The sequence below is a fragment of the Sycon ciliatum genome, chromosome 12 (genome assembly GCF_964019385.1).
Source record: "Sycon ciliatum chromosome 12, ocSycCili1.1, whole genome shotgun sequence".
Classification (NCBI taxonomy): domain Eukaryota; kingdom Metazoa; phylum Porifera; class Calcarea; order Leucosolenida; family Sycettidae; genus Sycon; species Sycon ciliatum.
Genome location: NC_088654.1, coordinates 24000801 through 24021165, shown reverse-complemented (window position 1 = coordinate 24021165; position 20365 = coordinate 24000801). Strand labels below are relative to the sequence as shown.

Genomic DNA, 20365 nt, shown 5'->3' with positions numbered 1-20365 from the left:
TAACTCAAACGGAGTCTTGTTCTTCAGACTGCGGTGAGCTCTGGTGTTGTACACATAGTAAAAGTACTGCAGTCTGCTCGGCCAGTCTGGTTGCTTCTGCAGGTCCCGACGCAAGAAATTCGCCAGTGTTTGATTGAATCGCTCCACGCGTCCTTGACTCTGAGGGTGATATGGCCGTCCATTGACTTTCAAGGTCTTCAGTTCATCGATCACCTCAGCAAGATTTGAGTTATTGAACTCCTTGCCGTTATCAGTTTGCAGGATTCTGGGGGGCCCATAACGGTACACACACTCCATGAAGACAGCAACAACATCTTTAGCTGATTTGCTTTTTATTGCTCCTCCCATGCCAAATCTTGAAAAGCAGTCAACAATATTGCACGCGTACTGGAAGCCACGACATGCAGGCAACTTCTTCAGATCCATTTGCCAGCGGCTGTTGGGGTACGTGGCCAGGATCGTCTTCCGTGTGAGGCTTGTTTTTGGTAGAGGTTGCTGCTTCCTGCAAAGCACACAGTTGACGTGTTGCTTGAACAAAACTCTGACATTCTCACGTACAACAGGATAATATGAACAACGAAGACTTTCGTAAATGGTCTCAGCCTGTCGGTGGTCACGCGCGTGATCAGCAATGATCAGGTTCACCAGCATATCCTTTGTCACACACGTCCGATGGGAAACATTGAGTTCTGTCGATTTCACGTACAGTCGGTTGCTCTCCAAATCGTACAGAAACTTGTCTACATACTGTTGCACTTCGGGATCGCTGACGGTGAGTTCCATTGTTGCAAGATGCTGGCTGATTCGACGCTTTCCCCACTTGGGATTCTCAGCCTTCGCTTTGAAAGCCAGCGTAGTCTCCTCCATTGACACCCAAAAAACTCTCCGCATTTCTGTCCTTCGTTTTCGAGGAACTCCTTGCACCCTTTGCCACTCTAATGGCATCTGTAGGGCCTCGGTCGTCCTCCATTTCCTAACTGCAACACCACAACGCTAAAAGTAAAACATGGCCTACAGCACTTCCATCGTAGTGAAACCTAACTCGTCATGACAAAGAAAATTCCTCAACTAACCGAAAAGCACCATGCACCAACAGGCAACAAGAACTTTATGCAGCGCCGAGTTGCAAAAGTCGCTACTGGAGCTATATAGAGAATGACCTGGAGTTATATAGAGAAAGTCGCGACTGCACTGGAGCTATATAGAGAAGGACCTGGAGAGAAAGTCGCAGTGCAAAATTGTGGAGCCATATAGCGAAGTTGCGTACGGAAAAAGCCATATAGAGGCAGTGACGACAAATAGAGAAATGAAGCCATACTGAGTGTAACATATAAATTGTGGGTGTGCCCATGAGAACGTGTATGTGCATGTGTGTGTTTGTGTTTGCTTCATTTTCTGGACCATGCCTGCAGATATCGATCAGGCCGCAAAGCTCGTCAAGGAAGTAGACATCCATGCGGTGACTGGCGCTCTCAAGCTGTTCCTTCGGGAAATGCCCGAGCCGATGTTTCCTCGCATACTGTACAGCCGCTTTGTGGAGGGAAGCAGTAAGTCACGAGTCATGATGGCAAACTGGCCTCCAAGTCATGATGGCAAACTGGCCTCCAAGTCATGATGGCAAACTGGCCTCCAAGTCATGATGGCAAACTGGCCTCCAAGTCATGATGGCAAATTGGCCTCCAAGTCATGATGGCAAATTGGCCTCCAAGTCATGATGGCAAATTGGCCTCCAAGTCATGATGGCAAATTGGCCTTGAAGGAAACCGTAGCAAGTGAATATCCAGAGCACGCCTATACTATTATAGTATAGTGCTCTATGACCTGTTCAGTCCAATCCACATTTAAAAGTTTATTGTGAATACAGAGAGCAAGCGCATGGCCGTCGTCGGGGAAAGCAGTGGCTGGTATGTCCCTGGTTTGAGTCCTGGTTCCAGTGCTGGTGGTGACAGTCAATTTTTTCTTCAGACTTTCCCCTCTTCCATTCCCTCTACTAGTGAATACTGGGGATACTCCAGAGAGTTTGGCTTGAGCTGCTGCAGGCTCCTTGTTGTATTGCTGCTAACGTTGCTGTTGATGCTGTCATTGTCTTTCTCACTATCCGCTGTCCTGCAGATCTGTCCAACTCGGACTCTCGTGTCAGCTGTATGGTGTCGCTGCTGTACAGTATGCCAGACACTAACCTGCTCACAACTCTGTACTTGATCAAGCACTTGAAGAAGTAAGACTGGCTTTTCTCCCATTCTGCAACTAACATGCCGTTGCTGATCCACTTCACTAGTACAGTAGTCCTCGTGGATAACAAACTCCAGTGTGACACCATCTTGAGAATAAAGTTACAATCTTCAGTCGTAGTGACCATTTGACTGCATACAGTACGTCCAACCTCGTGAATAACTGCAACACGTGGATACCGGCACTTTCTCACGCACGATTGAGGGTTGTAATTCGCAATGTTGACTGTACTGTTTGTACACTTCTTACGGGGATGCCAACTCGTATGAAATGCAGTGACCACGCTCCGGCAAAGTCCCTAAACAATATTCAGTCACGTGAATGTGATGTACAAACACTGTTTATGTACAATCATGTATAGCAGGCTGCTGCTGTCTGCACTTGTTGTGCCCTGTGGCGTAGAAAAAAAGTCTGCTTGGCGGGAATGTCACGTGTGGAAAATGAAATTGACAAAGAAGAGGGAGAACAATGAATAATGGTGTCTTGTTGAGAGAGTAAGCTGCCTTCAGCGCATGACAGTCGGTAAAGCAGTGGCTGTTATGTTCAAAAGGCCAGCGACAGAAACAGCGGCAATCCTCCAGCAGCACGGTGCTTGTTGTGGCCTGGCTGCTGCATCATTCGCACTACGCTATGCTGTGTGTGGTTAGCCACTGGTCCCATTACTGTGCCATTGTGTGCGCTGCTGTATCGGTCAGGTTACTGCACTATATACACACACAGTCGCATGCACACACCCTCCGTCACTACCACAGGGCACAGGCTACTGTGTCTGTCGGTGGTGTCCCAGCAGTGCGTGTGTCTATGTGTTGTCTGTAACCTGACTGCCATGTGTCAGCACCATACATCACAGTATAGGTCACATCTTAAATTCTTGATCACTCATGCATACTTACCCTGCACGTATGTTTTTTTTTCTCTAAAAATATGCGAGGAGAGAGAGAGAGGGGGGGGGGGGAGCATGCACTTCACTAGAATTTTGGTACTTGTAGGTGAAATTCTCTCATCGACACTAAATTGTGCAGAGCGTTGCATTACCACCTCTTTGTGGGCTTGAACGTGGCACAGTCTGTGGTGTCAAACATGATTTCTGTTTGTCGCGATACTTCCACTGCTGTGTGTGTGCATGTGTGTGTGTGCGTGTGTGTGTATGTGTGTGTGCGTGTGTGTGTGTGTGTGTGCGTGTGTGTGCGTGTGTGTGTGTGTGTGTGCGTGTATCTGCGCACGCACCGTGTTGACAGTGTGAGTGAGTACGCATCCATGAACAAGATGACAACTTCAAACCTGGCCACAGTAATTGGACCCAATGTTCTGAAGCCAATCGATGATGGTGCAGATCGTATCGTCCTGGACATTGGAAATCAGGTACACAGCTAATCCATACATATATGTCATGTGCTTTATCTGTATATTGGGTCAGTGAGCGTACAAATACTCTGCCTGTACTTGAGGGTGCTCTTGGCTGCTCACTGCTCTTTGCTCGTGAAGAGTTGAGTGCTGTCCGTGCGTCGCCCTACGCGTTTGGATCACGGAATGTAATGCCGGTGTGTGTGTGTGCGTGCGTGCGTGTGTGTGTGTGTGTGTGTGTGTGTGTGTGTGCGCATGTGTGTGTGTGTGAATGTGTATGTGCATGTGTGCACGTATGTCTGTGCCTGTGCGTATGTGGGTGTATCTGCCCATCTCTATATGTTAAACGATGTCAGGTGACTGTCCTTGGTTTCTTCCTGGACCTTCAACTTGACCTGCTGGAGCCAGAAGAGCGCGATGTCGACGGACAAAGCGTTCAGGAGGTGCTCTCGTCAACAAGCGTTACTCGTCTCGCCCACACCGTCGGTGAGTTCAGCAGAGAATGCTTTGGATGTGCACTAGGTGTCTGTAAGCTGCGTCCAAAAGTCGCCCTCCTTTGTCTTGCTTCTGTATTTTACAGTTCCCTTGATCATCGTAGTATAAGCTGCACCGACTTTGGGGGGGGGGGGGGGGGCACCGACTTTGGGGGGGGGGGGGAAATACTAGTGTTTAGAGTATGGCGTACACTCCGGAAAATATGATATTATACCGTATGCCCGCACCTTTAATGGGCTTCGTAAATGAAAATTAATGACATTTGAAGTATGTTTTGTGAAACTGCAGGAATAAGTACTATGATTACACTAACACACTTACAGCCCAGCAGGAAGGGCGAACAAGTGGGTTTAGAGTGAAATTTCTGTGTAGACTTTGACTTCTATAGCATTTCGTGGTGGGCGAGTCATTTTGCATCTAAAATTGCTAGGAAAGCAGTAGTTTTTCGAATATAAGGCCAAGGCTTTAAAGGCGCTGGACATACGGTATCAGTTATTAGCGTCTGAACATAACGTTAGCTTGAATGTCGAACTGTTGGCACATCTCGCTTCAAGCACTGCGCCTATGCATGACCTTTCACGAACCACTGCTTGACATCACCACTTTGTGCTGTGCATATATCTGTGAGTGAGTGTGTGTGTGTGTGTGTGTGTGTGTGTGTGTGTGTGTGTGTGTGTGTGTGTGTGTGTGTGTGTGTGTGTGTGTGTGTGTGCGTGCAGTACCGTCGCGGAGTACGGACAGCCTTGGCATTCACCACGTGGCCAGCGGCAGAGAGTCACCGCAGAGCGGCTCAATTCACCACGGCTATCTTGATATACACAACAAGACCAGTTAGAAGGAGGAGAACCCGCTCTCCAGAACACAACCAGCGACTCGCACCGCTCTGAACCCCCCCCCCCCCCCTTTAATGTGTTCTGCTCCTTAGTGGCTAACTATTTGTCTATTACTGGTGATGCCGGAGCTGGAATCCTTTTCACTTCATTCTGCGGCTGTTGTCCTGACGACGTATTTTCGCAGTCCTGTCGCCGCATGTTGGCCACTGCGGTCGCATCGCCACTGCTACCGGGTGTGTGTGTGTGTGCGCATGTGCTCGTGTTGCCATGACGAAGGTGGACGATCGCTCGCTTGTGTTCGCCACCCCTGCCGCCGCTTGCCCCCCATGTAACGTCCCATGTGCACACGCACTCGCGCACACACCTCACTTTGCACTCGTGCTTTTATTGCCAGTGCAATCACAGCCTTTGGCTTTGACCAGAGGTATCTCTCTCTCTCCTGTACATAGACCATTATCATACCTTGCGGCCTCTGGCCCTCGCTGTTGCTGACGAATTTGCCCAAGCTTGTCCGAAATTGCTCGCGACGGAAATTTATATTTATTGCTCTCCTCTTCTTCTCCTGTGCCGCCGACGCGCGATGGCCGGCGGAACTGTTTATTCTCTTATGCTCCCGAGTCCCGTGCCTCTGGCTTTATCCCATGTGCGTGCTTTGGTCTGTACGGCACACAGCGCACGCGCATGTAAATTCATTGGTCTGCCAAACGGATGCACACAAACACACGCACATCCAGGTAGGCAGACACAGCCGATAACTTTCAGATTTCTTCCAAATACTCTCCATGACGCCAGATGATATTATTTTTTTCTCAGACAGCGCTGTCGGTATGCACTTGATTGTGTCTGCGCGGTGCGTATGTATATCTCAGTTCATTCGTGTGTTCGCATGTTGTGCCATTTTCATCACCCTACGTATTCTGCACTATTGTTCCAGTGTGCTTGTCTACACATCGTGTTGTATCCTCTGGGTGTGGTTGTGTGTGTGTGGGTGTGCGTAAAAACCCCGCTTCGAATAGCTGTGTGGTGTAGGCCAGGCTGAATAGTGGCAGTCAATTCTTCAGCCTTGCAAGCTGTTGAATGGTACAATCCCGGCACAAGTTGCTATGGCGTCTGCTGGAGCATCGCTATCATCACCCCCGGTGATGGGCGTCACAAGGTGTGTGTCGTACTTGTAGTTTCTATGGGACATTTTTCAGTGCGTTTTATTTTCGGTAAAAACTTCGGCACCGAAGTGACCGAAATTTTCTGCTTTTACAATAGTTTTAACAGGAATATCCCAAGCTAGCAAGCTCTTCTAAACTAATCCATCGCTCACCTTGCTTGGATGAGGCGGTGGAGTTTTGAGAAGACTTGTTTCCGAGGCTGAAGAGGCCTGCGGCTGCCAATAAGGCTAAGATATTCAGCGCCCATTGGTTGATGAGGACACTTGGAAGTAGTTGGTGGTAATAGTCCAGACCTGGGTTACGTGGGTATTAGCTAGGTTACTGGCTTACTGACACTGCAGTGCAGAGGGCAGCATGCTAGCACAGAAACATTATCCAGTTGAGAGCTGACCGGGACATTGGATATGGCTATACAGGCGGACGCTAACACCACACCATCGAGTGCGAAGAAGAGTCGACACATCACCGACGTCCACAGGCTTCCCAGCGCCACACTACACAGGTTTCAACTCTGATCCCGCGAAATCACACCACCAGCAAACATGGTAGACAGGGGATCGTGGAGACATAACTCATAAGTCCCTCGCCTGAAGGTAGAAGTGATTTTGCAACTGCATTGCCCGTGCCAAGCCAAGCGCCAATGGGAATGGCTGTGGCGCTCAGCTCAAACCACGAACAGTGTGCATGCACGTGATCACCAGACTTCTTCATCCCATCATTCTGGTCTTCGTCGTCGTCTGCAGGTCACTGTACTGGTGAGAATCACAACGGTGAACCCAACTTGATCATGTTCCTGTGGCCAAGATACGGAGTGTCTTGAAGTCGCTCTCCTGCCTAGGCTAGAGTCATTTTATCACCAAATTATTCTTTTAAAACTTCGTAAGTTCATTCCAAAATGGCTAAAGAGTCAGGATACACCATCAATTGTTCAACAACTGTCCGCTGGCCGTATGCTGCAGCCACTAGGCTTATGTGACTTTGTGTCGGTACCTCTTGTCAGTTTTGTGCGTCGCTGTGCAAGTCCGACTGCTCACAATCTGGTCTAGTTGATGAACTACTAGTCTAAGTCGTAACCTATGCGCTCTCGTTTTCCTCGTGTCCATCCTGACACATGCATGTGCTTCCTTTGCTAACGAGTAACGAAATGAGATCACGACTACAATGTACTAGGTGTGGATTTTGGTGGACTTCGCCTTTCGCATTCAAATCTGCTTCAAGGTTTGGACTTGGAGCGAACTGAATGCAAACGTTACCAGGTATAACCGTGTGGAGGTGCCATCATCTATGCCCGCTTGGAGGTCAACAGCTCGGAGGTCAACAGCTCCTTCACCAGGAAGGAACTGTCGTCATCCTATCCAAGCGTTTCTTCACGGAGTTGTCTCTCCGGCATTTTTCTTGGAGTATGCTCTACCTTACCAGTTACGCGGCACTGTCGATTGCTCGGAGTCACCGGTCACGTCGTTGCATCACTGCCATCATCCTCTACATCTGATATGCCGTCGAAAGCAACAATGTTCATCATCTGCCGATCTGGTGCGAATGGGCGCTGTCGCTGAGCGTGGCTGTCTCTGGCAACTCTTCATAGGCCTTCAGCTTCCTTGCTTCTTCGTGGCTATACTTCAGAATGACGCCTGCTCTAGAACCCTTGACGTCAATCAGGATGATGTCGCCTTGCTTGATCCAGACCTAAGTTTCGTGGCTTTCCCCGAATGTGGCAAATCCGCGTCCTGCCATCATAGCAGAAAGCCTCGAGCCGACAACAGCCAAACTGCTTCAGTGACTTGAGCGTATTCTTGGCCATCCTCTCTGAATACTGACTCTCGATTGTAATACTTTCTGTCGCTACTGTCGGTCTTTCCCCGACGACGACGAGGACCTCGGCAGGACACAGGTAAGGAGGACATTTTCTCTCAAATCTGGACTGTCCAGACGAGGTCGGGGCGCTTGGACAGTCTGCAAGTGCAAGAAGCTAAAGTAGAGCTCGAGGAACCTTGGCTTGGGCCTGGCATAACACAAGTCGCGAAATGACCGTCCATGGCTTGGAGGCACCGGTAGAACAGGCATCTATGCCTTAGCCTATGGACCAGACCGCGCAGCTGCCAGAATAGACCAATCCCGAAAAGATTGTCTGGGTTCGAAAGGGGGCATGTCAACTGAGAGTACACTGTACAACACATACATGGCCATGGCACTACCTGATCAGCATGCGGCACAGGACGTGTTTGATAGTTCGCGTGTGAATGCGAGGGTAAGTGCACGATTTTCTCGTTAGTTGCATGCAAGAGAGACGATGCGACAGAAAGCGAAGCCCTTTGTAGTTTTCTCTCTCGCACTGGTAATGGTGTGCTGTTGGAGTTGAAATGTTAAGACATAATCCTTGTTTCGCTCTTCTGTGTAGTGTGAAGAGGTCAACGAACATGTAGAGCTCACTTTGATGAAGTAGGCAAGGCTGTGAGCGCTGTGGCTCAAAGCGATAGGCCCTAAATCTTACGAGATATTTTGAGTGCTGTTGTTTGTTGCGTGCGCTTCGTCTTCGATGAGTCCTGCCTCTTTCCTGGCAGCTGCCCTCCTATAGGACCAACCACGAAGTGACTGTACTCATCTGCAGCCGATCAATGTTATATTGCACAAGAAGATATCGTTTTCGCCAAGCCAGTGCCCCGCCAAAGACCATCGCCGTGTCACACCGTCGGAACGAGTTCATGATGAGAAACATCATTCGCGCGAGCGTGATGTAGAACTATTTCGAAAGACAACATAGTCTTTCAAAATTTTGAAGGACGCTTCACGCAGCTTCATTATACTTGAATTGTTTGCAGGCAACCTACCTACACTCAAGAGAGCACTGCATTTCACACAAATCCATTGGTATCGTTACAACGTTTCGGTCTTTATGACCATCATCAGGAATGAAGTGGACATGGAAAGAACAGCAGTATAAAAGAAGGAGGCAAGCAAGCAAAGCGCGGTACATAGTGACAGCGCGCGTAGAGAAGTGCAAAGCACGTCATGGCGGGTGTGCATTACTACATATACATGACAACACAAGCACAAACGGCGAGGAAAGTAGATACTGCGCTACAGCAGTGATAACAGCCCAGTTCCAGTCTCACACCACCAGTGAGGTGTCTAGAGCCCCGCGCCACTCGCAGTAAGGTGGTGTTATAGCAGATCCCAGCCACTGTTGTTGTTAATTTCCGGGGATCGCTCCCTGATATTGATGGCCTCCCGGATCCTCCTCCTGGGGCGGTCACGCTCAGAACCGAGAACCCGGATACCTGAGAAAGCCGTTGCTCCCAATGGCAATGGGTCAGATGCATGCTTGGCCGCGAAATGCTCACCCAGCGCGGTGCCGCTCACTGTGTTGCGTGCGTCGTCGTTGTGTTCTTTTGTCCTGGTAGCGAGGCTGCGGTACGTCTCTCCGACATATTTATCACCACATTTGCACTCGAGGTGGTATACAACATTTCGCTCCGTGCATGCCCCTGAACCGGACATGCAGGCGACACAAGCAGCTTTGGGCCGCCCCCGTTTACGGGGCCTGGACGGGTCTACAAACCTGCGGCATGGTGGTTTGCGGAGGGCAGACGTGCAAATCATAGAACTTAGACGGCGGTTCCTGTAAATCAGCTGGGCATTTATCTTGTACTTCCGGAGTAATTTATGAATTTTGTTGTGGATATACTCGGTGTGAAACGGTAGGTTGAGGGTGACACGGTATTCATTCTGCACTCTGACACGTCGGGGGCGCATAGCTCGTTGTTGTTGTTGTTGTTGTAGAAGTTTATTTAACGTCGCACCACAAACAGGCGATTTCGCCTCCTTTGATACATGTGGACGACAGAAGGAATGAGAGAGAGGGGGGGGGGGGGGACAGAAGTATGGAGAGAGGAAGGGTAGAAATAAATAAGCAATCAACCTCAGGGCTACACCAAAGCAAAAACGGAATGGGAACATACTATATACAAAATAGCTTCATACATATATTGCAAAACACGTTTACTATTCTTCAGTCCGCTATACCACAGAAACACACTAGCCGAAAAGCATTTAAACGGAGCCATGATGCGCTTTTAGCAGGGCACAGAACTGAAGGTGGCTGGGCTCGGAACGGAGATCAGGCGGGAGCTGGTTCCACAGGACTGCGCCGATGAACTGCATGGTCGCCCGACCCGCAGGACCGGGCCAAAATGGTACTCGAACGAGGTGATGTGCTGCTCCCCGAGTGCGGTCACCAGTAACTCTCACGAAGAAGCTGGTGAAGAGGGAGCTTGCTCGGGAGAACAGACAACGACGGACAAAGATGAGGAGCTTAATGTTAAACATGTCCTCCAGGGTGGTGAGGCGGAGCTGTTCAAAGATCGGGCTCGTGCGCGACCACGGTGGTGGTGGCAGACCGAAGAAGCCGCGGATAGCGCACTTCGTTAGACGTGTGAGGGGCTCCATGTTGCCAATTTGAAGTGACGGATAAAAGGCGTTGGAAGCGTACGACAACCTACCCTGGATCATCGACCTGTAAAACAGGATCTCGTTCACGTGCCGAAACTATAACTGACTCTGGGAAGTTGTTGAATTTTAGGATGTTGGTTACTTTTTCTTCACTTCTTTTTAGGGTGTCGGCATCGGAGGATAGGCGGACGGCACGCAGGAACTCAGAGGAAGCAATTGCTTTCTTTTGCTGGTTGGGAACTGACGAGTTGTAGTCTGATACCAGTCCGCTGTGGCATGGCTTGCGGTATAGTTCATAGGATATAGATCCATCTGGTGAGCCATGGACGGTCGTGTCCATGAAATTGATTGAGCCAGTCAACTCCGTGGATTGGTGAGTGAATTTAATATTAGGATCGGCATTATTGAAGTGATCTAGGAAACTCTGCAGAAGTTCCGGACCGAGGTTCCACACAATGAAAACATCATCGATGTAGCGCTTGTACAGAACTGGGCTGGCAGGTGCACTACGCAAGAGCGAACTCTCTAGGTCATGCATGTACAGGATGGCAAAGGGGGGCGCTAGGTTATTGCCCATAGCCACACCATCCTTCTGGTGGTACACCTGCGCTCCAAACCGGAAGTAGTTGGAGCTCAGCACATGTGCGAGGAGCTCCTTGACCTGCCCAATTCGGAAACCGAACAGATCGATGCTGCCCTCGTGTTGTCGGAGGACTCTCATGACTGCTGCAATGCCATCGTTAATCGGGATGCTAGGGTAAAGGGCCACCACATCCATAGTCACAATGATGGTGCCGGGCGGGGCCTTGAGGTTGGGAAACGCGCTCCTCATACACTGGAGTGCTTCAACAGTGTTCTCCAGGTGTGCTGGCACGAACTGGAGACATTGATTGAGGATGCGTTCGAGGACTATGGAGATGTTTGTAACTGGGCAGCCGCAGGCCGCAACGACTGGTCTGAGAGGAATATTGGACTTGTGGTCTTTTGGAAGACCGTACATTTCAGGGAAGCTGTTGTCACCCGGCATCACGGCTGTGTATAAATCCTTTTCCAAGGATCCCTCGCAAACTCGGCGGAGTATCTTTCGGGTCTCCTCCTCCCACTGGTCGATAGTAAGCTCAACTTTCTCAAACCGGGACTCGTCCGACAACAGGGATTCTGCCTTCTCCAGGTAAGTGGTCATTTTCATTGCTACAAATTTGTTGCTTTTATCAGATTTTTTTATGATGACCGACTCGTCCTTGCCGACCTTCATGAGCTGCTCACGATCAGAGTGAGTGTAGGCAGGTTGCCTGCAAACAATTCAAGTATAATGAAGCTGCGTGAAGCGTCCTTCAAAATTTTGAAACGGTTCTCCCCCTCAAGGACTCAGACGCCCTGGTTGTTCGTGAAGTGGGCATGGAAACTAGAGCGGAGTCTTTGTCAGGTGCATTTTCTGCTTCAATGTCGGCGGAAACATTTAGTCCCATATTTTATTCAGCGCAGCGTGCCCCAGCCGATAGGTTCCCGTCCTTCCAGAGCTACCCGTCGCGATGCCTATGTTCGCAACCTTCTGAGGGATGCCATCGAGGACAAATTTCGGTGGAATTCCCACTGCTATGGACTATTCACGGCGCGGAGGGCCGACCTGCGCTCGTACTCCAAGCAAGACTATATTTGGCTACGTGCCTTGTGCAATGCTCTGTGTCATGCGGAACGACTTGCCTCCCGACGACGGCTCACCCTTAAGCTAGAGCGTCTATGCCAGCAGCAGTCGTTCGTGGGCTTCCCCCATTGCCAGCTGCCTGCAGGTGGTCACCGCAACAATGTCACGACGCAAGACCGCTCTGGATGTGCTCTTGACTTAGACAACTGTGTGTCGAGTGAGGCGCTGGACCTCCTTAGACTCGGGCCGGGCTTTGTTCCGTCGGCTGGCAAAGCCAACCAGAGAGTTATGCAAGACGTCGAGGTGGGCGTCGAAAGAATGGCGTACTCTCTTCGCTGGTGGAGGCAGTCCTCGGAACAGCAGCCATCTATGGCTGACGGAGGTCCCGCCAAATTTGAACCCAAGATCTGGCACCTGAAGGCACATGGTTTCCAGCAGGGCCCTAAACTATCCAAGGACGAAGAGTACAGCCTGGCGAGCTTCAAGCGCGAAGCAATGGCCCTGTACAAAAACTCGCGAGTGCCGCAGCCGAACCTGTCTCACTCTGATCGTGAGCAGCTCATGAAGGTCGGCAAGGACGAGTCGGTCATCATAAAAAAATCTGATAAAAGCAACAAATTTGTAGCAATGAAAATGACCACTTACCTGGAGAAGGCAGAATCCCTGTTGTCGGACGAGTCCCGGTTTGAGAAAGTTGAGCTTACTATCGACCAGTGGGAGGAGGAGACCCGAAAGATACTCCGCCGAGTTTGCGAGGGATCCTTGGAAAAGGATTTATACACAGCCGTGATGCCGGGTGACAACAGCTTCCCTGAAATGTACGGTCTTCCAAAAGACCACAAGTCCAATATTCCTCTCAGACCAGTCGTTGCGGCCTGCGGCTGCCCAGTTACAAACATCTCCATAGTCCTCGAACGCATCCTCAATCAATGTCTCCAGTTCGTGCCAGCACACCTGGAGAACACTGTTGAAGCACTCCAGTGTATGAGGAGCGCGTTTCCCAACCTCAAGGCCCCGCCCGGCACCATCATTGTGACTATGGATGTGGTGGCCCTTTACCCTAGCATCCCGATTAACGATGGCATTGCAGCAGTCATGAGAGTCCTCCGACAACACGAGGGCAGCATCGATCTGTTCGGTTTCCGAATTGGGCAGGTCAAGGAGCTCCTCGCACATGTGCTGAGCTCCAACTACTTCCGGTTTGGAGCGCAGGTGTACCACCAGAAGGATGGTGTGGCTATGGGCAATAACCTAGCGCCCCCCTTTGCCATCCTGTACATGCATGACCTAGAGAGTTCGCTCTTGCGTAGTGCACCTGCCAGCCCAGTTCTGTACAAGCGCTACATCGATGATGTTTTCATTGTGTGGAACCTCGGTCCGGAACTTCTGCAGAGTTTCCTAGATCACTTCAATAATGCCGATCCTAATATTAAATTCACTCACCAATCCACGGAGTTGACTGGCTCAATCAATTTCATGGACACGACCGTCCATGGCTCACCAGATGGATCTATATCCTATGAACTATACCGCAAGCCATGTCACAGCGGACTGGTATCAGACTACAACTCGTCAGTTCCCAACCAGCAAAAGAAAGCAATTGCTTCCTCTGAGTTCCTGCGTGCCGTCCGCCTATCCTCCGATGCCGACACCCTAAAAAGAAGTGAAGAAAAAGTAACCAACATCCTAAAATTCAACAACTTCCCAGAGTCAGTTATAGTTTCGGCACGTGAACGAGCTATGCGCCCCCGACGTGTCAGAGTGCAGAATGAATACCGTGTCACCCTCAACCTACCGTTTCACACCGAGTATATCCACAACAAAATTCATAAATTACTCCGGAAGTACAAGATAAATGCCCAGCTGATTTACAGGAACCGCCGTCTAAGTTCTATGATTTGCACGTCTGCCCTCCGCAAACCACCATGCCGCAGGTTTGTAGACCCGTCCAGGCCCCGTAAACGGGGGCGGCCCAAAGCTGCTTGTGTCGCCTGCATGTCCGGTTCAGGGGCATGCACGGAGCGAAATGTTGTATACCACCTCGAGTGCAAATGTGGTGATAAATATGTCGGAGAGACGTACCGCAGCCTCGCTACCAGGACAAAAGAACACAACGACGACGCACGCAACACAGTGAGCGGCACCGCGCTGGGTGAGCATTTCGCGGCCAAGCATGCATCTGACCCATTGCCATTGGGAGCAACGGCTTTCTCAGGTATCCGGGTTCTTGGTTCTGAGCGTGACCGCCCCAGGAGGAGGATCCGGGAAGCCATCAATATCAGGGAGCGATCCCCGGAAATTAACAACAGTGGCTGGGATCTGCTATAACACCACCTTACTGCGAGTGGCGCGGGGCTCTAGACACCTCACTGGTGGTGTGAGACTGGAACTGGGCTGTTATCACTGCTGTAGCGCAGTATCTACTTTCCTCGCCGTTTGTGCTTGTGTTGTCATGTATATGTAGTAATGCACACCCGCCATGACGTGCTTTGCACTTCTCTACGCGCGCTGTCACTATGTACCGCGCTTTGCTTGCTTGCCTCCTTCTTTTATACTGCTGTTCTTTCCATGTCCACTTCATTCCTGATGATGGTCATAAAGACCGAAACGTTGTAACGATACCAATGGATTTGTGTGAAATGCAGTGCTCTCTTGAGTGTAGGTAGGTTGCCTGCAAACAATTCAAACATAGTCTTTACCATATCAAAAAGTATTCTTTCTAGACCAAAGAGTGGTATATTTGATAACATTTAATAACGATATCGTCTATCGTTATTAAATGTTATCAAATATACCACTCTTTGGTCTAGAAAGAATACTTTTTGATATTACAATGAGAGTGAATAATCAACGGCTTGTCCACCAACTCATAGTCTTTACCCCCGGGACGACAACTATGTGCACGTCCTGCAAGGGGAGAATGTCACCAGCGACATCAACGAAGACGACGGCAGTATTTCGGAAACCTGGAGTCAGCGGAGGTCGTCAAGCTCCTCCGCGACCCGGTACATGTACAGTATACATGTAGGTGACATGTCGACACGAGCGTGCGGAAACACAGCATACACTGTAGTAATGTTGCGAGAGTTTGCGGAAGGAGTCCAAGCCCGCGCGAGTCGGGAAATCCATCAGCTCCAAAAGCTACCTGTAGGTGGGCGATGAGACTCCAGCTTCAGACTACAACAGTCAGGACTTGTAAATAGTTGAACTTCGTGAAGCAGCAGATCGAGAAGTTAGCTGAAATCGTAGCTGTTGCAGTATGTCGGCGCTATGTAGCTTGCATTTTTTACGGAGAGTCGATCGCCACGCGAATGTTTCTCTCCTCACCGAGAGCTATCTGGCCTCCAAACTCCGTCAGGGTCTGCCTAAGGTACCGAAGGTCCTTTGACTAGCTGCTGGCAGGACTCCATCAAATCCTTTAGCTTCAGCTCGGCGAGCAAAAGTCTCTCTCTCCTCCGCCATGAGCTGACACACACAAACTGAATACAAAACGATGCACTTCACACGTGCTGGCTTGCACGCGTGCCCCCTTTCACGAACCCAGACAATCTTTTCGGGATTGGTCTATTCGTCGATCGTCGCCTTCTTCTGTGCCACTTCACCGTGTTCACCACGGTGTTCACCACGGTTCACCATGATTCAGACATGATTAGGGGACAAAGTGCACGAAAAACTGGCGCGATGTGTCAGGTAGTAGTTGTGTTGTTCAATGACTGGTTGACAATGTATGACTCTGAGTCTGACTGCGTAGATTTTAGAGCGTTGGACCTTTTAGGCTTTGACAGTATTATGATTATGTTACTTTAGAAACAGCCGCGTTGAATGTTTGTATCATAATAATAATCTTGGGTAGCAAACCTCGGACCGCTTCACAGCAAACTCCTGGGTAGTCTGCTTGTGAACGTGTTCATCTCTCTCCTGTTGGCAACACATTGTAGTGAAACATCTGAGCGTTTGTCAAGCGCTTGCAAACGCAAGTCAGTTAGCACTCCAGCTCTTGGCCATTGCACTTAGTTGGTGGAGGATGGGCTCCAAATGGAAGAGCGCTATTCTGCTCCGCCAGTTCGTGTGGATTTTCCTCGTGATGGCATTCATTGGACTGTCAAGTACAACGGCAGCAGCCCAGAGGACGAATGGACAACAGTCCGGCCAGGACTCGGACACCTCGAGCAAGGTGGGCGACTGGTCACCGAGTAAAGTGCACTTCGTGTCGTCCTGTCACCTGGACGTCGGGTTCGCTAACACCGCTACTGCGATCGTCAACTTGTAAGCTAACTGAACTGTGTCTAAAACACGAACACTAGCAACTAACCATTATAATTATGTGTACCTCGCTTGCATTGCCACGACACCGCAAAATAACTTTCGCCATAATTCGAATTCAGTGCAGTTTTGAATGGAGCTTGATTCAGAACAATAATTAGATGGGTCGTAGGTCGACTGGTTTTGTGACATTCCGGGACAGTGCCCTACCGATTAGGCTACGGGGGATCACACACACCCGTGGATCCTTCTTGCTACACTACAATGCAAGAGGGCTTGATAGAGATGGCGTCGCAAGTCGTAAGCAAACACAATTAATAACGACTTCTGGGTGAAATTGCATGACGCCGCCCCCTGCCATCAGACAGCCACCCTTCATTGCTCTAGTAGCACTGTCGTGGACATGGAAATCCGGTCGGAGGTCAAGCGGCCCCAGCGCACTGACCATGCAGCCGTGAGCACGCTTACGGTACACACATGCAACGTTCTGTACGCACTGAGGGTGCAGGCCCCAGGTCAGTCAACGGGATTTCCATGTCCACGACAGTACATCTCCATGCGCTCGTGTTGCAGTGGGCTCTGATCTCGTGTTGCAGTGGGCTCTGATCTCGTGTTGCAGTGGGCTCTGATAGAGACAGGTGCTCTCTAAATGTAGGTGGTCTCTAAGACAGGTGTACTCTGAAGGAAGGTGGTCTCTAAGACAGGTGTACTCTGAAGGAAGGTGGTCTCTAAGACAAGTGGTCTCTAAGACAGGTGGTCTCTAAATGCAGGTGATCTCATATCACAGTGGTAACTGAAGACTGCCAGGTTTTCTGTGCGTTGGCTGCGTTTGTTGCAGATATTTCAGCAAGTACTTCCCGTCGGCCATCAAGACGGCTGAGGAGCTCCGACAGGCTGGTGGTGAGGAGAGACTTGTGTTCCTGACTCACACCTATCTAGTGTCTCTCTACCTGGACTGCCCACCAAATATGGGCTTGTCGTGTCCCAGCGATGCTGCAAAACAAGAGGTGAGCCGCGTGCTAAGTTATAATGGGGTGCCGGCTTGTATTAGATATGGCTGGGGAGTGATGATGCCGTGGCACCGCAAGGTGCACTCACAATCACAATTATTGGTGGCCCAGCTAGGGCGACTAAGACTCGCTATTGCCGATAGTCACTGACGTGTACATGATTAAACTCTGTGCCCATGTGAGATGGGGAGGGGGGGGGGGGGGGGGGGAAGTATGAGGTGGAATAATTGAAATTTCCAAACCATGAAATCATATTTTAGGTGGTACGACTCGTACTCTGTGGCATCAAAAAGTACCCGAAATTTAGAACCAGCTGAAAGCGCGTGGTGTATGGCTTGAATGCCATAAGCTTCTGAGTTTTGCAGCAGATTGATCACGCTCTAATGAATTTGGGTGTTATGTCCACTTATATTTTATACTCTGGATAGGGGGGGGGGGGGGGGGTTGCAGGGACATACATGTACATGTTTCCTGGGCCGGGGGCAGAGACATTCAAAGTGGTTACCAGCTATCTACTAATCTAGACACAACATACATGTAGCTGGTGTCAGCCCTCAGCCCTCAGCACAGTACTAACTGTAACACTGTTTACAACATGCAACATTGATGGAATCATCTGCTTCACATGCACACAATGACCAGTCAGCCTAAGCCACTGGTGTGATGTCATCATGACATCACCACTGATGTGATGCCATCATGACGTCATGACATCCCTACTCTCATGTACTGCATGTAGTATTATACTGGTATGCGTTACCGCTACTGCTGATGCTGCTGCTGCCGTTGCTGCTGCTGCTGCCGTTGCTGCTGTTGCTGCTGCTGTTGCTATAGCTGTTGCTCGTGTTGCTGTTTCTGCTTACACCGCTGCCATCGCTGGTGGTGGTGCTGTTACTGTTATCGTTGTTGTGTTTTCCGGTGGTGCTGGTACTGATGTTGCCATGGCTGGCGTGTGTGTGTGTGTGTATATGTGTCGTACCTGCTTAGTTCACAGAGGCCGTAATGCGCGGTGACATTGTATGGCACGCCATGCCGTTCAACTCCGAGCTGGCCGTCCTGGACCCATCCATGGTGGACTTCAGCATACAGCTCACGCACGACCTGGACGCCAAGATGAAACGCAATTCGACCATCACGATGAGCCAGAGAGACGTACCGGGCACGACCAGGTCAGTAACCATGGTAAACATGGCCACATTGCCATGGTAAACATGGCCGTGTTGCCATGGTTAGTAACTCACATGTGATTGATCATAGAGGATATCACTTTGCTATATGACAGATAGCAGGCATGCTCGATTCGAACGAGGAGAGGGAAACGGTGTAAATTGTACATGGATTCTTTCTCTTAGGAAGTACCGTTGTGTCTTGTCCTTTAAAAAACCTGTCTCGTATAGAAGCCTGTTTTAAATACAAGCCTGATTATCAAGATGCACCATCGGCACAATGATGTCATACGCCTGGTTTTAGTGTTGATATACAAAAAAAACCAGAAATACTCGATGTGAATAGAAGCCTAGCACTGACATCGGCTTCTACGGTAATAAAAAAATAAAAATCACGGTTCGCGTGAGACTCGGCTGGAAACCGAGTTTCCGCATCCGTAGGAACACCACCACCCTTCAAGGATCAAGGCGCAGATGCAGCTCCTAATGCGGTGGGAGGTGAGTAGATCAGCTCACCAGCAAGTGGTCAATGACCGAAAATCCCATTCACTGCATCCATGTTCTCCTCGTGCCAGGCCATGAGTTCCCAATTAACTGTGGGTCGCAGCACGGCTGGAAAAAATCCTTCCGCTTCCAAGCAGGACTTGAACCTGCGGGAATAAGCCCAGCTTTAATACGTGACATTACGGTAGTGTAGAGCAGACCTGCTCTTTCCCCATTCACTCTGCAATAGTATCAAACTCGTTTTATCCATTTTTTGCAACGTTTCGGCAAAATTGCCCTCATCCGATTTGCGATTCTTTTTCTGTGCCGGTCAGGTCCATCATACCTATCCTGAAGAAGAGAGGGGTACAGGCCATCACGGTCGGTGTTAACGGGGCGTCCATGCCACCGGCCGTGCCCAGTGTCTTCCGCTGGCGTGACGCTGTCAGTAACGAGGAAGTGCTGGCAATGTGGCATCCGGGCGGTTATGGTGGACAGGTCAGTGCTGTAGGCACGATGTGCATGCTCTAAACCGATTCTTACAGTCAGGGGCGTCGGAAGGTATTTTAGTGTGGGGTACGGTCAGCCATCTGAAGTACTATTTACTCGTGGGGGAGGGTTGCTGAGTCAATTTATTTGGAAATTCAGAGCCCAAACCAGTGTGTTTTATTGATTCATGGAGTGACTGGGGCAAAAAGTGGTAGTGACCGTAATGTGTGCGACGTCCCTGTTACTGTTCACATCACTTTGCATGGGTATACATGTACGCTTCTTATTCGGAGCATGTCATGGTGCACGGACGTACTGTAAGTCAGCACATATTCACCACATATTTATTTTCGGCTATTTTCGCCCTGGTCATATTTGGCCGAAAATGTGTTGCGGCCGAAATTTTGTTTTGCAAGGTTCAGTATGACAGTGTATACAGGCAGCAGCAGTACAGGCCGAAATTTTGTAGACTTACAGTCCTGTAGAATGTGTCAAGGTGACCGCTCTGATAAGGCGACCACCTGTCCTAGAGGACCACTATAGAGATACCGGATGCCATTTCCACGTGGGCCACCTTGGATAGGTAGACGACCTGTACACGAACACAGCATTTGTAAGGTCGTTGGACGGTCGTCGCCTATATAGACAAATTTCACTGTACATCATCAATCGAGTGTGATTTCCCGCACGAATACATTGGAACAAACGGCTCAAACCTGAAAATGGTTGGGGAGCTACTTACGATGCGGAAAATATGGTACTCAAGTCCACGTACAGTGAAACCTGTCTAAGA

The 20365-nt window shown here is 49.8% G+C and overlaps 4 protein-coding genes across 6 annotated transcripts in view; 3 read left to right on the top strand and 1 right to left on the bottom strand.

The window, feature by feature from the left end:
* Positions 1 to 5852, top strand: part of LOC135828817 (active breakpoint cluster region-related protein-like) — a 35277-nt gene extending 29425 nt beyond the window's left edge. For all 3 annotated transcript variants that reach the window (XM_065341246.1, XM_065341244.1, XM_065341245.1), the window contains exons 23-27: positions 1413 to 1547; positions 2113 to 2218; positions 3471 to 3594; positions 3933 to 4062; positions 4791 to 5852. In XM_065341246.1, the coding sequence (XP_065197318.1) occupies positions 1413 to 1547; positions 2113 to 2218; positions 3471 to 3594; positions 3933 to 4062; positions 4791 to 4906 (611 nt within the window). In that variant the 3' untranslated portion in view covers positions 4907 to 5852. The remainder of the gene's footprint in view (positions 1 to 1412; positions 1548 to 2112; positions 2219 to 3470; positions 3595 to 3932; positions 4063 to 4790) is intronic.
* A 1733-nt stretch (positions 5853 to 7585) lies between these two features.
* LOC135828077 (uncharacterized) lies at positions 7586 to 11699 on the bottom strand. Its single transcript, XM_065340510.1, has 2 exons — positions 10659 to 11699; positions 7586 to 7753 (listed from the first exon to the last, which is right to left on the bottom strand). The coding sequence occupies exons 1-2, from the start codon at positions 11697 to 11699 to the stop codon at positions 7586 to 7588; spliced, it is 1209 nt and encodes a 402-aa protein (XP_065196582.1).
* Positions 11700 to 12479: 780 nt separating this feature from the next.
* On the top strand, positions 12480 to 16175 carry LOC135828076 (uncharacterized). Its single transcript, XM_065340509.1, has 2 exons — positions 12480 to 13870; positions 16100 to 16175. The coding sequence occupies exons 1-2, from the start codon at positions 12480 to 12482 to the stop codon at positions 16173 to 16175; spliced, it is 1467 nt and encodes a 488-aa protein (XP_065196581.1).
* Positions 15982 to 20365, top strand: part of LOC135828822 (uncharacterized) — a 29454-nt gene continuing 25070 nt past the window's right edge. Inside the window, exons 1-4 of the mRNA XM_065341252.1 lie at positions 15982 to 16427; positions 17263 to 17431; positions 18422 to 18603; positions 19419 to 19581. Coding sequence (XP_065197324.1) covers positions 16186 to 16427; positions 17263 to 17431; positions 18422 to 18603; positions 19419 to 19581 — 756 coding nt within the window. The 5' untranslated portion in view covers positions 15982 to 16185. The remainder of the gene's footprint in view (positions 16428 to 17262; positions 17432 to 18421; positions 18604 to 19418; positions 19582 to 20365) is intronic.

Excerpts from the sequence above, each read along its gene's own strand:
- LOC135828076 (XM_065340509.1), top strand. The coding sequence starts at position 12,480 with ATGGCGTACTCTCTTCGCTGGTGGAGGCAGTCCTCGGAACAGCAGCCA. Across the intron at positions 13,871-16,099 it reads AAATTCAACAACTTCCCAGA|TGAAACATCTGAGCGTTTGT; the intron begins GTCAGTTATAGT and ends AACACATTGTAG.
- LOC135828077 (XM_065340510.1), bottom strand. The coding sequence starts at position 11,699 with ATGACCACTTACCTGGAGAAGGCAGAATCCCTGTTGTCGGACGAGTCC. Across the intron at positions 7,754-10,658 it reads TAAAAAGAAGTGAAGAAAAA|GTCTGGATCAAGCAAGGCGA; the intron begins GTAACCAACATC and ends CACGAAACTTAG.